Consider the following 15,161-nt stretch of genomic DNA (forward strand, 5'->3'; position numbering starts at 1 on the left):
GGATGAGCCACCGTGCCCAGCCAGAATTTTTTTTTTTTTTCAGATGGAGTCTCACTCTGTCACCCAGGCTGGAGTGCAGTGGTGCAATCTTGGCTCACTGCAACCTCCGCCTCCTGTATTCAAGTGATTCTCCTGCCTCAGCCTCCGAGTAGCTGGGATTACAGGCGTGCGCCACCATGCCTGGCTAAGTTTTGTATTTTTAGTAGAGATGGAGTTTTGCCATGTTGGCCAGGCTGGTCTTGAACTCCTGACCTCAGATGATCTGCCTGCCTCGGCCTCCCAAAGTGCTGGGATTACAGATGTGAGCCACCCCCCTGGCCAGAATTTTTTAAATTTATTTTTTTCCAGGTGGTTTATTGCAAGTGTTTAGAAATAGAATTAACTGTTGTACATTGATCTTGTGTCCTGCAACATGTTTAGCTCATCTGGTCTCTCCTTTTTTCAGATCCCATTTAAAATTCTGAGTGGGCACGAGCACGCTGTGAGCACCTGCCACTTCTGTGTGGATGACACAAAGCTCCTCAGTGGCTCCTATGACTGCACTGTGAAGCTGTGGGTAGGTGGCCGGCTGTTAGGTGCTCCTGGAGCGACAACCTTTCCTAAGCTTAGGCACCTCCTGTGTCGAGTTCCCCAGCACTGAACTCACAGGCACTTGTGGGTCCTGGTTTGCAGGTCTTCTGAGCAAAGTGCCAGAAGGAGGGGAAGGTGAGAGCCCAGCCTAGACGAAGTTAGGGTGGCTGCTGCCAGCCTGCGGGCCTGGAAACAGTGGGAATGGGATGGAGACCTCTGGACTGAGAGTGCCACACATTTTTTTTTTTTTGAGACGGAGTTTCGCTCTTGTTGCCCAGGCTGGAGTGCAATGGCGTGATCTCGGCTCACTGCAACCTCCGCTTCCTGAGTTGAAGCCATTCTGCTGCCTCAGCCTCCCAAGTAGCTGGGATTACAGGCATGTGCCACCACACCCAGCTAATTCTGTTTTTTGTTTTTTGTGTTTTTTAGTAGAGATGGGGTTTCACCATGTTGGTCAGGCTGGTCTTGAACTCCTGACCTCAGGTGATCCACCCACCTCGGCCTCCCGAAGTGCTGGGAATATAGGCATGAGCCACAGTGACTGGCCCTTTTTTTTTTTTTTTTTTTTTTGAGAACGAGTGTTGCCCAGATGGAGTGCAATGGCATGATCTCAGTTCACTGCAACCTCCACCTCCCGGGTTCAAGTGATTGTCCTGCCTCAGCCTCCTGAGTAGCTAGGACTACAGGTGTGTGCCACTACTCCTGGCTGATTTTATTTTTTTAGTAGAGACAGAGTTTCACCACATTAGCCAGGCTGGTCTCGAACTCCTGACTTCAGATGATCCACCTGCCTTAGCCTACCAAAGTGCAGGGATAATAGGTGTGAGCCACCATGCCTGGCCCCCACACCTTTTTTTTTTTTTTCCTTTCTTTTCTTTTCTTTTTTTTTTTTTTTTGAGACAAAGTCTTGCTCTGTCGCCCAGGCTGGAGTATAGTGGCACGATCTCGGCTCACTACAACTTCCGCCTCTGGGTTCAAGTGATTCTCCTGCCTCAGCCTCCCTAGTAGCTGGGACTACAGAGGCACGCCACCATGCCCAGCTAATTTTTTATTTTTAGTAGAGACAGTGTTTCACTATGTTGGCCAGGATGGTCTCAAACTCCTGGCCTCAAGTTATCTACCTGCTTCGGCCTCCCAAATTGTTGGGATTATAGGTGTGAGCCACCGTGCCCGGCCACCCCACACGCCTGTCAGAGAACGGAAGTCCTGGCTGTGTTTGGGGCCTAGGATGTCATCTCTCTGGGTCTCCTTCTCATCTGGAAAACTGAGTTCCATCCACAGAGACTGGATGGCCAGGCCTGTGTGGTCACAGAGGACAGAAAGGTGTCCAGGCCTGGGACCTGTTCATGAGGGGTGGTTGGAAGAGGCAGGCCTGGGTGCAGATCAGCACCCCAAGGTGCAGGAGGCAGGGGCACCGGGGATGGGGCTGTGATGTTCACATGAGGTTGCAGAGGTGGCTCCTGGAGCCCTTCTGGGGACTGCAGGGCATGGCCAGCAGGCCCGGGCAGTGCAGATCACTCAGGAGGGCTGGGGAGGAGTAGGGCTGGAGGAAGGCAGTGGCCATGAGGCCAGGCCGCAGAAGGCTGTGTGGCTGGGGCTGGGACTCATGGGAGAGGACGGTCAGTTGTGAGTTTTGCAGCATCTGGCTTCAGGGACAGGAGTGGAGGGAGTTGAGGCTGGTTCCTGGGTTCTGGTTTGGGTAACGGGGAAGAGGATAGCCCCTCACCCTACAGACGACCTCAAGGGAATGTTTTCTGTGGTATTTCCTGCTAGGGGGACAGATACTCGCATGGAGATCGGAAATAAAGACATCAGTTGAGTGGTTCTTAGGATGGTACAGGCAAAAGGATTTAAGGGTTTGGAACAGAGGATTTTTTTGAGACATTATCAGTCAATCCCCACTATTGTCTGTTTTTGTTTGTTTGTTTGTTTTTAATGAATTTAAGACCATTGGCCTATAACTTCATACTTGTTCTTTTGTGAAATGGAAATGGGAGAAAATATGCATACACACACACACACACAGCCACAAGATATAATCTGTGCCAAGGCCATGCCAACTGGGCAGAAGGGTTTGTGGTGGACCCCACGTTTAGGACTTACCAGCTGTGTGACCCTGGGGGGTTGCATGACCTCCTGGGCCTCCCTGGGTCTGCCCATGCTGCACAGGACCAGTTGTGTGAAGGGGCTGCCCCGGGGCTCCACTCACCTCCACTCCCGCCCTCTGTAGCTGTCCTTATGGACACCTGGCCCACAGAGCCCAGAGCCTCAAGATCTTGTTAGAAAAACTACTGGTTTCTCTGGGAGCCTCACCCCCACAGCCCACAGGATAACACTAGAGGAATTTTTTGTTTGTTTTGTTTTAGAGACAGAGTCTTTCTCTGTCACCCAGGCTGGAGTGCAGTGGTGCAATTATGGCTCACTGCAGCCTCAACCTCCTGGACTCAAGCAATCCCCCCATCTCAACACCCCGAGTAGCTGGGACTGCAGGAGTGCACCACCACACCTAGCTAATTTTTTATATTTTATATTGTAGAGATGAGGGTCTTGCTACATTGCCCAGGCTAGTCTCAAACTCTTGGCCTCAAGCAATCCTCCTGCCTCAGCTTCCCAAAGTGCTGGAATTTCAGGCATGGGCCACCAAAGTCCCAGTTTCATAGATGTATGCAGACATGTGTGGACAAGAAAAAAAGACATGTCAGCTGGGCACGGTGGCTCATACCTGTAATCCCAGCACTTTGGGAGGCCGAGGCGAGCGAATCACCTGAAGTCAGGAGTTCAAGACCAGCCTGACCAATGTGGTGAAACCCCGTCTCTACTAAAAATACAAAAATTAGCTGGGTGTGGTAGCAGGTGCCTGTAGTCCCAGCTACTCAGGAGGCTGAGACAGGAGAATTGCTTGAACCTGGGAGGCGGAGGTTGCAGTGAGCCGAGATTGCACCCCTGCACTCCAGCCTGGGCGACAGTGGGAGACTCCGTCTCAAAAAAAAAAAAAGACATATGCCAACATATTCACAGCTGTTAACTCTGGGGTCATGGAAGGATGAATGTTTTTCTTTCTTGTGTTTTCATGTGTTTTCTGTAATAAAATCATATTACCTTTGTAATAATATGAGAAAAACTACCAAACTTTTTTTTTTTTTTTGAGACAGGGTCTTGCTCTATCACCCAGGCTGGAATGCAGTGGCAAGAACACGGCTCACTGCACCTTTTACCTCCTGGACTAAAGGCATCCTCCCATCTCAGCCTCCCAAGTCGCTGGGACCACAGGCACACACCACCACGCCTGGCTAATTTTTTTGTTTTTCGTAGAGACAGGGTCTCACTACATTGCCCAGGCTGGTCTCAAACTCCTTGGTTCAAGCGACTCTCCTGCCTCAGCCTCCAAAAGTGCTGGGATTACAGGTGTGGGAGCATGTTTTTTGTTTTGTTTTTGTTTTTTTGACACAGGATCTCACTCTGTTGCCCAGGCTGAAGTGCAGTGGTGCAATTATGGCTCACTGCAGCCTCAACCTCCTGGGCTCAAGTGATCCTCCCACCTCAGCCTCCTGAGTATCTGGGACTGCAGGAACAGGCTGCCATGCCCAGCTAATATTATCATTTTTTGTAGAGATGGGATCTCCCTGTGTTGCCCGGGCTGGTCTTGAGCTCTTAGCCTCAAGCCGTCCTTCCTCCTTGGCCTCCCAAAACACTGGGATACAGCATGAGCCACCAAAACCCAGCCCCAAACTTATTTTTAAATGACCAGAAAAAAGGTGGCAATATATTAGAGGGAGATTGGGCATAGGATGAAGAATATTTTTCCCAGCTTCTCTGTACGTTTATGGACTTTCCAAGTTATTCACAATAATCTCCAATGAGGGGGAAAAGGTTTTTTGTTTGTTTGTTTTTTTGAGATGGCGTTTTGCCCTTGTTGCTCAGGCTGGAGTGCAATGGCGTGGTCTCGGCTCACTGCAACCTCTGCCTCCTGAGTTCAAGCGATTCTCCTGCCTCAGCCTCCCAAGTAGCTGGGATTACAGGCACCTGCCACCACGCCCGGCTAATTTTTGTATTTTTAGTAGAGATGGGGTTTCATCATGTTGGCCAGGCTGGTCTCAAACTCCTGACCTCAGGTGATCTGCCTGCCTTGGCCTCCCAAAGTGCTGGGATTACAGGCGTGAGCCACCGCACCTAGAGGAAAAGGGGCTTTTAAAAGATTTTAAAGGTATTTGGATTTGAGGTGTTGCTGGGGGCAGGGACTGGAAACGGGGTCAGTAGGTGAGGCAGAGAGGGGAGGCCAGGGGAGATTTTGGCCAAGATACTGTGACAAGAGGAGATGACTGTGTAGGGTTATGGGTTCACCCTCTACGGAGGGACATGGAGCGCATGCTGGGAGCCACAGCTGAGGGTCTCAAGGAGCCAGCAGGGGGGGACGAAGATGGAAGAAGAGAGCCAGGGGAGGAGCCAGGGGAGGAGACAGGTCTCTGGAGTGGCAGCCAATGGGACCAGCTAAGGCAGGGGCTCAGAGGAGAGGTGGCGATTTATGGGACAAGGGGCGAAGGCACTAGGAGGCCAGAGGGAGGGAGCACAGGGATGAGGGGCTGCCTGGAGAAAGTGGTGGAGGGAGGAGGGCTGGCAGCAGTCTGTGGTGCGGGTGGGGAACACTTGGATGCACTTCCTGGGACATGGAGGAGGACGGCTCATGGGAAGGAGGGCATATGAGGCGGCAGAGGTGACAGTGCCTGCATTGTGGATGGGGCATGGAACAGGCAGGGAATGAGAGCAAGAAGGCTGTTGTGGGGACCGAGGGCCTCTCCAAGATTAGGGTCTCTAATCTTGGGACAACAACCAAGGTGAAAACAGGCATCTTCCCTTCATGGAGACAAGAGCCCTTTGGCCAACACAGACAGCAGCCCCGGGGGGCCCTTCCGCCGACTCAAAAGGGGAAAGAAGGGCCAGGCGCAGTGGCTCACACCTGTAATCCCAGCAATTTGGGAGGCCCAGGTGGGTGGATCACAAGGTCAGTAGTTTGAGACCAGGCTGGCCAATATGGTGAAACCCTGTCTCTACTAAAAATACAAAAAAAAAAAAAAAAAAAAAAAGACCGGGGGGCGAGAATAACGTGGGAGAATTGGAAGATGCAAGGTGGACTGCACAGGTGGCAAGTTACCATCCCATCCCCTGGGCAATGACAAGGGGAGAGGCTCCCTTGCCCCTGGGGTCTCTCAGTCACCCCAGAGGATTAAGAAAGGGTTTAAGGCTCCCTGAAAGCTGAGTGCAATGGCCCACGTCTGTAATCCCAGTGCTTTTGGAGGCTGAGGTGAGAGGGTTGCTTGAGGCCAAGAGTTTGAGACCAGCCTGGGCAATGTAGCAAGACCCTCATCTCTATAAATTAAAAAATAAAAAATTAGCCAGGCATGGTTGTGCACTTCTGTAGTCCCAGCTACTCAGGAAGTTGAGATGGGAGGATTGCTGGAGCCCAGGAGGTGGTGCCTGCAGTGAGCCATAATTGCACCACTGCACTCAAGCCTGGGTAACAACAGAGTGAGATCCAGTGTCAAAAAAAAAAGGCTGGTCACAGTGAGTCACGCCTGTAATCCCAGCACTTTTGGAGGTTGAGGCAGGAGGATCGCTTGAGCCAAGGAGTTTGAGACCAGCCTGGGTAATATAGTGAGACCTTGTTTCTACCAAAAACAAAAAAATTAGCCAGGCGTGGTGGCGTGTGCCTGTGGTCCCAGCGACTTGGGAGGCTGAGATGGGAGGATGGCTTTGGCCCAGGAGGCCAAGGGGTGCAGTGAGCCGTGTTCTTGCCACTGCACTCCAGCCTGGGTGATAGAGCAAGACCCTCTCTCAAAAAAAAAAAAAAAAAAAGTTTGGTAGTTTTTCTCATATTATTACAAAGGTAATATGATTTTATTACAGGAAACACATGAAAACACAAGAAAGAAAAAAACTCATCTTTCCATGACCCCAAAGTTAACGGCTGTGAAAATGTTGTCATAGGTATTTTTTTCTTCTCCACGAACATCCACATACATTTATGAAACTGGGACTGTACCAAAATACTGAATATGTACTCACCATAAACTTAGACGCCAAATATTGTCACATCTCCTTTATTTTCCAACTGTTTATTAGACCCCCTTTCCCTCATTCATTTGAAGTCTAACCAGTATTTCCCCTTTAAATTGTCTGGGTCCACAGGGGTGGGGTCATGCTTCTAAATGCCCAGTGTGGAGGGAGTGGGCCGATCTCTGCACAGCCGCTGTTCCTGCTCTTGGCCACTTGGTGTCACTGTCGAGTCTAAAACTGCGCAGCCCCACGGACACTGATCATTCTGGCGCTGCCCTCAGTTGGCCCCGGCCCGCCCAGAGTGCGTGCAGGGGCCTGGATCCCACAACCCAAGACGATCATTTTCTTTTCTTTTTGAGACGGTGTCTCGCTCTGTCGCCCAGGCTGGAATGAAGTGGCGCAATCTTAGCTCACTGAAACCTCCGACTTCCGGGTTCAAGCGATTCTCCTACCTCAGCCTCATGAATAGCTGGGACTACAGGCGCGCGCCACCACACCCAGCTAATTTTCATATTTTTAGTAGAGACGGGGTTTCACCATGTTGGCCAGGCTGGTCTTGAACTCCTGACCTCAGGTGATCCACCCACCTCGGCCTCCCAAAGTGCTGGGATTACAGTCGTGAGCCACCGCGCCCGGCGTGGAAGATATTGCTAGATTCTGCAAAGACTTTTTGGTCAGTAGGAAAGGAAAACACGATCTGTTTGCAGCTCTGCCCCCAGCATGGCCAGTTTCCACCTGGTGTCTGGAATTGCGGGGTAATTTCCCATGGATGCCAGGAATGGCAAGGGTGTCCTTCCCGCTCAGGGGACGTACATGTTGCAAAGTCCTTTCCTCTTTCGGAGCTGAGTGAGAGTCCCAGGACCGTGGAGTTCTCAGATTTTGCTACCAGAGATAAGCTAAGGGCTAATGTTGACCTCGATTTACGACTTCAGCAAACACGGCAGTGACCACTCTCTTCTCCTCTCTCTCCCGTTGATTTGAGGATCCGGTGGATGGTTCTGTGGTTCGCGATTTTGAGCACAGGCCCAAAGCTCCTGTTGTAGAGTGCAGCATCACCGCCGACAGCAGCAGGTGATCTTTCCCTCGTCTTACACTGGGAAGAGGGAGGGCGAGCAGGCAGGCCATAAATAGGTATGCCTGTGACATTTTTGTTTTTGTTTTAAGTAATAGATATGGGGTCTCACCATGTGGCCTAAGCTGGTCTCGAACCTGTGGCCTCAAGCGATTCTCCTCCTGCATTGGCCTCCCAAAGTGTTGACATTACAGGCATGAGCCACCACACCTGGCCTTTGTTAATTTTTATTTTTTATTTAGACAGGATTCTGCTCTGTTGCCCAGGCTGGAGTGCAGTGGTGCAAACATGGCTCACTGAAGCCATGGACTCCTGGGCTCAGTGATCCTCTTGCCTCAGCCTCCTGAGTAGCTGGGATTACAAGTGTGCACCACCATGCCTGGCTAATTTTTGTATTTTTGTACAGATGGGGTTTTGCTATGTTGCTCAGGCGGGTCTCAAACTCCTAGGCTCAAATAATCCTGCCTTGGCATCCCAAAGTGCTGGAATTAGAGGCATGAGCCACTGTACCTGGCCTGTTTTGTTTTTGAGATAGGGTCTTGCTTTGTCACCCACGCTGTAGTGTACTGGTATGAAAATGTAAGTTTCATGGGAATTTATCTTTTTTTTTTTCTTTTTTGAGACGGAGTCCTGCTCTGTTGCCCAGGCTGGAGTACAGTAGTGCGATCTCGGCTCATTGCAACCTCCACCTCCTGGGTTCGAGTGATTCTCCTGCCTCAGCCTCCTGAGTACCTGGGACTACAGGTGTACACCACCACAGCTGGCTAATTTTTGTATTTTTAGTAGAGAGCGGTTTCACCATGTTGGCCAGGCTGTTCTCGAACTCTTGACCTCAGGTGATCCACCCACCTCGGCCTCCCAAAGTGCTGGGATTACAGGTGTGAGTCTCCATGCCCACATGGGAATTTATCTTATATAGAGGACAAACTTTGCCACAGAAACGTGCCATGTAAGAAGACAAGGATACATTTATGTTTTTTTGTACAAGAAAACATTTCAGAACAAAATAAGTAGTCTCTTAAACTATATTGCTGTGAAAAGACAGACATGGGAGCAGACAGGAAAACGATTGATCCTTGTGGGTGTAGAGATCCCTTTAGGAGAGGAAAACAGCTGGGAGGCCGAGGCAGGCGGATCACCTGAGGTCGGGTAGCCTTGAACAAGGCTAGCCTGACCAACATGGAGAAACCTCCGTCTCTACTAAAAATACAAAATTAGTCGGGCGTAGTGGCACATGCCTGTAATCCCAGCTACTCGGAGGCTTAGGCAGGAGAATTGCTTGAACCCGGGAGGTGGAGGTTATGGTGAGCTGAGGTCACGCCATTGCACTCCAGCCTGGGCGACGAGCGAAACTCCGTCTTAAAAGAAAAAATAAAAAAGAAGAAGAGGAAAACAGAAGAAATGCTACTTTGAAAGCCCTTGATATAAAGGAACATGTGTGGGTGGCTGAAGAGTACTGGGGATGATTGTGCTGTGGTTCCTTGTGTGTTAGGTTCTATTTCCTTCCTTCCTTCCTTCCCTTTCCTTCCTCCCTTCCTCCCCCTTCCTTCCTCCCTTCCTCCCTTCCTTCCTTCTTTCCTTTTTTTTGATGGAGCCTCTCCTGCCCACGCTGGAGTGCAGTGGCGCCATCTTGGCTCACTGTAACCTCCGCCTCCTGGTTGAAGAGATTTTCATGCCTCAGCCTCCTGAGTAGCTGGGATTGCAGGTGTGCACCACCATGTCTGGCTAATTTTTGTATTTTTAGTAGAGATGAGGTTTCACCTTGTTGGCCAGGCTGGTCTTGAACTCCTGACCTCAGGTGTTCTGCCTGCCTCAGCCTCCCAAAGTGTTGGGATTACAGGCATGAGCCACCGTGCTTGGCTGTTTCTCTCTAGTTTCAATGAGAACCGAATGGTCCCTAGGGTGGGTGATGGAGCAGTCTTTTAAAGATGATTGTGTTATTTATAATCTTGGTCCTAAATTAGAAAAATGAAAAAAAGTCTTCATAGAAGTCATAGGCAGGCCAGGCGTGGTGGCTTATTCTTGTAATTCCTGTACTTTGGGAGGCTGAGGTGGGAGGATCGCTTGAGGCCAGGAGAGACCAGCCTGGGCAACATAGAGAGACTCTGTCTCTAAGAAAAAAAAAAAAAAAAAAGAGAGAGAGAGAGAAAAATAGCCAGGCATGATGATGAGTGCCCATAGTCCCAGCTACTCAGGAGGCTGAGGTAGGAGGATCACTTGAGCCCAGAAGCTCAAGGTGGCAGTGAGCTAGGATTGCACCACTGGACTGCAGCCTGGATGACAGAGTGACATCCTGTCTCAAAAAAGAAAAGGAAAGGGTGGGGGCGGGGGAGGATGGAAAGGACCACAGACCTAACTGTCTCTGTTGTTAAGAATCAATGTTTGGCCAGGCGCGGTGGCTCACACCTATAATACTAGCACTTTGGGAGGCCGAGGCAGGTGGATCACTTGAGGTCAGGAGTTTGAGACCAGCCTGGCCAACATGGCAAAACCCCGTTTCTACTAAAAATACAAAAATTAGCTGGGCGTGGTGGCGGGCGCCTGTAATCTCAGCTACTCAGGAGGCTGTGGCAGGAGGGTCGTTTGAACCTGGGAGGTGGAGGTTGCAGTGAGCCGGTATTGCACTACTGCACTCCAGCCTGGGCAACAGAAAGAGACCCTGTAAAAAAAAAAAGAACCAGTGTTCGTCATCTTATTTCCAGAGTCATTGCCGCATCCTATGATAAGACAGTGAGGGCCTGGGACCTGGAGACAGGCAAGCTGCTGGTACGTATGCCTGTCCAGTGGGGGCGTTGGTTGCAGCCCAGGGGCTTGACCAAGCCTCAGGCAGCTTTGGGTTGGACCCTGGGTAGGGGGAGGTGACAAAACTCCCTTCTTCTAGGAAGGAAGCATGTTCCTGGGGATGGAAGTACAGATGTGAACTGCACCCACAACAGCCATTGCTTGCAAAAAGTCTGGAGGGTGAGAGGGTGGGCACTGGGGGGGAAGACTCCTGGAGGAGGCGGAGGGAACCAAGGCTTCTGCTTGAAAGATGGGATGGGTTTGGATACACAGAAAGAAGCCAGAATTGGGGCTGGGGTGTGGGGGCTGGTATTCCAGGCTCCCCGGTAAGATGTTTGGATTTGATTAGACAGGAAGTGGGGCTGAGGCCATGGGACAAAGGCCATGTGCCCCCAAGAACCAGGGTTCTGGCCCTTACCAGTCTGTTCTCTTTATATCTTGGAGGGGGCCACTCTCTGTCCATCCCACAGGCCCAAGACTCCCACTCGGCCCTGCACCCCTTCCAGGCAGCCTCAGCTCTGCTCAGGGGCCTCCTCGGGGTCTCCTGCCCCACCCCTGCTGTCCCTCCCTCCCAGCTCCCGCAGGCCTTTCCTGTCCCTTCCTCCTTCCTTTCCTTAAAAAACAACCTTTCTTGTTAGTGCAAAGGTCAGTTTATATTCATAGTAAACATTTTTAGAAAGACAAGATAAGCCAAGTTTTTATTTTATGATGATGATGATGATGATTTTTAGAGACAGGGTCTTGCAAGCTCTGTCTCTTCCAGCCAGGCTGGAACGCAGTGGCGCCATCGTAGCTCACTGCAGCCTCAAACTCCCGGGCTCAGATGATCCTCCCGCCACAGCCTCATGAGTAGCTGGGACTACAGGCGAGCACCACCACACCTGGCTAATGTTTTACTTTTGTAGAGATGGAGATCTTGCATGTTTCCCAGGCTAGTCTCAGGCTCCTGGTCTCAAGCGATCCTCCAGCCTTGGCCTCCCAAAGCACTGGGTTTACAGGTGTAACACACCACACCTGGCTTAAAACAACCTTTTGATTGCTGGCTCATTTCAGTGGAAGGTCAGGTATGATACCTTCATCGTCTCCTGTAAGTTTTCTCCTGATGGTAAATACGTGGTCTCAGGCTTCGACGTGGATCATGGAATCTGCATAATGGACGCCGAGAACATCACCACTGTTTCCGTCATCAAAGGTGAGGGTGTGCGGGCTCCCTGTATCTTCAGTCTGCCATAGGAATAGCCACTTGTCACTGACTGACGGTGACCTTCCATTGCTTTATTTGGTGAAACTGTAATGGTATGAAGCATGTCATTAAAGCTGGGACACTAGGCTAGGTGCGGTGGCTGGGATTGCATCTGTAATCCCAGCACTTTGGGAGGTTGCTTGAGCCCAGGAGTTTGAGACCAGCCTGGGCAACAGGGTGAAACCCTGTCACTACCAAAAACAATACAAAAATTAGCCAGGTGTGATGGCATGCACCTGTAGTCCCAGATGCTTGAGAGGCTGAAACGGGAGAATCCCTTGAACCCGGAGGTGGAGGTTGTATTGAGCTGAGATTGAGCCACTGGACTCCAGCCTGGCAGACAGAGTGAGACCCCATCTCAAAAAAACAAACAAACAAACAAAAAACAAACAAACAAACAAAACACACCAAAACTGATCCTCTTCAGTTAATGCTTTTCCATTCATTCAGTCTTGTGCTTTTAACAAAGGACACAATGTTCGGCTCCAACCTCATGTGGTCATTGACAGCCTAATCTTTTATTGAGTGGAGGCTCAGGCTTCTTAACATTAACATTAACAGAGTTAACATTAACAGAGTCTTGCTATGTTGCCCAGGCTAATGTCAAACTCCTGGCCTCGAGGGATCCTCCTGCCTCAGCCTCCCAAAGTGAGGGATTATAGGAGAAGCCCCCTCACCTGGCCTACCTGTATCTTTTTTTTTTTTCTTTTTTGAGATGGAGTCTTGCTCTGTCTCCTAGGCTGGAGTGTAGTGGCGCGATCTCGGGTCACCTCAACCTCCACTTCCTGGGTTCAAGCAATTCTCCTTGCCTCAGCCTTCTGAGTAGCTGGGATTACAGGCGCCCGCCACCACACCCAGCTAATTTTTGTATTTTTAGTAGAGATGGCGTTTCACCATGTTGGGCAGGCTGGTCTCGAGCTCCTGACCTCAGGTGATCTGCCCGCCTTGGTCTCCCAAAGTGCTGGGATTATGGGCATGAGCCACTGTGCCCAGCCTATTTTTAAAATATAGGACTTAGTAATTGTTGTATGACAGTTTCCTGGTTGGGACACTGTGTGATGATGATGCCACATGTTCCCATGGGGGCTGCTGGGTGAAGGACATGGGTGATTTCTCTGTTATTCCTTACACCTCCATGGGAGTTTACAATTATCTTAAAATTAAAGTTAAAAAAATGTGTAATCATTGTAAAGACATTCATTATGGGCTGGGCGTGGTGGCTTATGCCTGTAATCCCAGCACTTTGGGAGGCCGAGGCTGGTGGATCACCTGAGCTCAAAAGTTCAAGACCAGCCTGGCCAACATGGTGAAACCCTGTCTCTACTAAAAATACAAAAATTAGCCGGGCGTGGTGGCGGGCGCCTGTAATCCCAGCTACTCGGGAGGCTGAGGCAGAATTGCTGGAACCCAGGAGGTGGAGGTTGCAGTGAGCTGAAATCGCGCCTCTGTGCTCCAGCCCAGGTGACAGAACGAGGCCCTGTCTCAAAAATAAAAAAATCATTCATTATGTAAATAAAAAAGCAAAAGGCTGCTGTGTCTGTCCTGCCTCCTCCCCAGAGGCACCTGTTATGAACCATACATTGCTGGGCGGTCTTCCTGAACCCTGTGTGTATGCCTGTGCGTACACGTGTTTGCACACACAACACTGCTTCTCATATGTGCTTTGTGTTTCTTTTTATCGATGTGGCACTATGCCATGTGCACTGCCCCACAGCTTCCCTAATAGCCCCTAATAGCCCACTTGACACTCTGCCCCCACCACTCTTCAGACTCCAGCTTTGCCCCACACTGCTCCATGATCCGGCCCACACCTTTGCAAGCACTGTTCCTTCTTCCTGGAGTGCTCTTCCATTTCTGCTTCCCTTGCTGGCTTTTCGGGCCCTTCCTGGACCCCTCAGGGTGGCCAGGCTTATGTTGTCTGGGCCTTGGTGGCCCGTGCACTCGTCTCATGATCTGTGGCACGTGGCAGGTCGTTGCCTGGTCCGGGGTGTCTCCTCCATCAGACTGGGAGCTCTGCGGGGGCAGGGAACCGGCTGTGCTCCCGGTTCAAAGCCTGGGACATAGTAGTCACTCAGGAATGTTTGTGCAGGTGTGTAGCTCCTGATGAAAACTGGAATTGTGTTTTGTAATCGTCACTGGCTGGGGAAGTCATGGGAGTCCTCCAGCCCAGCAGGTGGAAGGCGTGGTCTCAAGTCCCTTTCCTCCGTGTTCTGCAGATCATCACACAAGGTCCATCACGTCATGCTGCTTTGACCCCGACAGCCAGAGGGTGGCTTCTGTCTCATTGGACAGGTGCATCAAGATCTGGGATGTTACATCCCAGGCCACGCTGCTCACCATCACTAAGTGAGTTGGGCCCCAGGAGGCCAGAAGGGAGTTTGGGTGGGGCGTCCCCATTCATGCCTTCCTGAATTCCACATAAGCCAGCATCCATGTGGACACGTCTGTAGCTTGGTCATAGGTGCTCTGAGGAGGCTGGGGACAGGCAGGCAGGAGGGAGCCATCAGCTGTGGCCTGTGGGCTGGGCTGGGCCTCAGATGCATTTGTTTCAATGTGAGCCACTAGTGGAAACCATTGTGCAGAGAAGTCCACAAAATGTGAAGTTCCAGCATCTCCTGTAAAATGGGAAGGTCTGGCTGGGCGTGTGGCTCATGGCTGTAATCCCAGAGCTTTGGGAGGCCAAAGTGGGAGGATCACTTCAGGCCAGGAGTTCAACACCAGCCCGGGCAATGTCACAAGACCCCATCTCTACAAAAAATTTAAAAATTAGCTGGGTGTGGTGTCACACACCTGTAGTCCCAGCTACTCAGGAGGCTGAGGCTGGAGGATTGCTTGAGCCCAGGAGTTTGAGGCTGCTGTGAGCTATGATTGCACCACTGTACCCCAGCCTGGACAATGAAGTAAGACCCTGTCTAAAAAAAATAAATAAATAAAGTGAATTCAGTCATTTTGGAGATATTACATTATCATTTAAAAAAATTTTGGGGCTGGGCTCGGTGGCTCACGCCTGTAATCCCAGCACTTTGGGAGGCCGAGGGGGTGGATCACCTGAGGTCAGGAGTTCGAGACCAGCCTGGTCAACATAGTGAAACCCCATCTTTAGTAAAAATAGAAAACTTAGCTGGGCGTGGTGGCGGGCACCTGTAATCCCAGCTATTCAGGAGGCTGAGGAAGGAGAATAGCTTGAATCCGGGAGGCGGAGGTTGCAGTGAGCCAAGATTGTGCCACTGCACTCCAGCCTAGGTGACAGAGTGAGACTCTGTCTCAAAAAAAAAAAAAAAAATATATATATACACACACACAACATAAAACATGACATTTTAACCATTTTTAAGTGTGCAATTCTCTGCCATTCATTACATTCACAGTGTTGTGCAACCATCACCACTGTTTATTTCCAAAATGATTTCATCATCTCAGACAGAAGCTCTTACCCGTTAAGCA

General features: G+C 50.6%; 1 protein-coding gene across 1 annotated transcript in view; it reads left to right on the plus strand.

Annotated features, from left to right (window-relative positions):
- Positions 1–15,161, plus strand: part of WDR88 (WD repeat domain 88) — a 45,098-nt gene that overhangs the window by 5,877 nt on the left and 24,060 nt on the right. The window contains exons 2-6 of the mRNA XM_034944373.3: positions 446–556; positions 7,604–7,692; positions 10,396–10,459; positions 11,528–11,666; positions 13,934–14,063. Coding sequence (XP_034800264.2) covers positions 446–556; positions 7,604–7,692; positions 10,396–10,459; positions 11,528–11,666; positions 13,934–14,063 — 533 coding nt within the window. The remainder of the gene's footprint in view (positions 1–445; positions 557–7,603; positions 7,693–10,395; positions 10,460–11,527; positions 11,667–13,933; positions 14,064–15,161) is intronic.

Source organism: Pan paniscus, chromosome 20, assembly GCF_029289425.2.
Source record: "Pan paniscus chromosome 20, NHGRI_mPanPan1-v2.0_pri, whole genome shotgun sequence".
NCBI classification, from domain to species: Eukaryota; Metazoa; Chordata; class Mammalia; order Primates; family Hominidae; genus Pan; species Pan paniscus.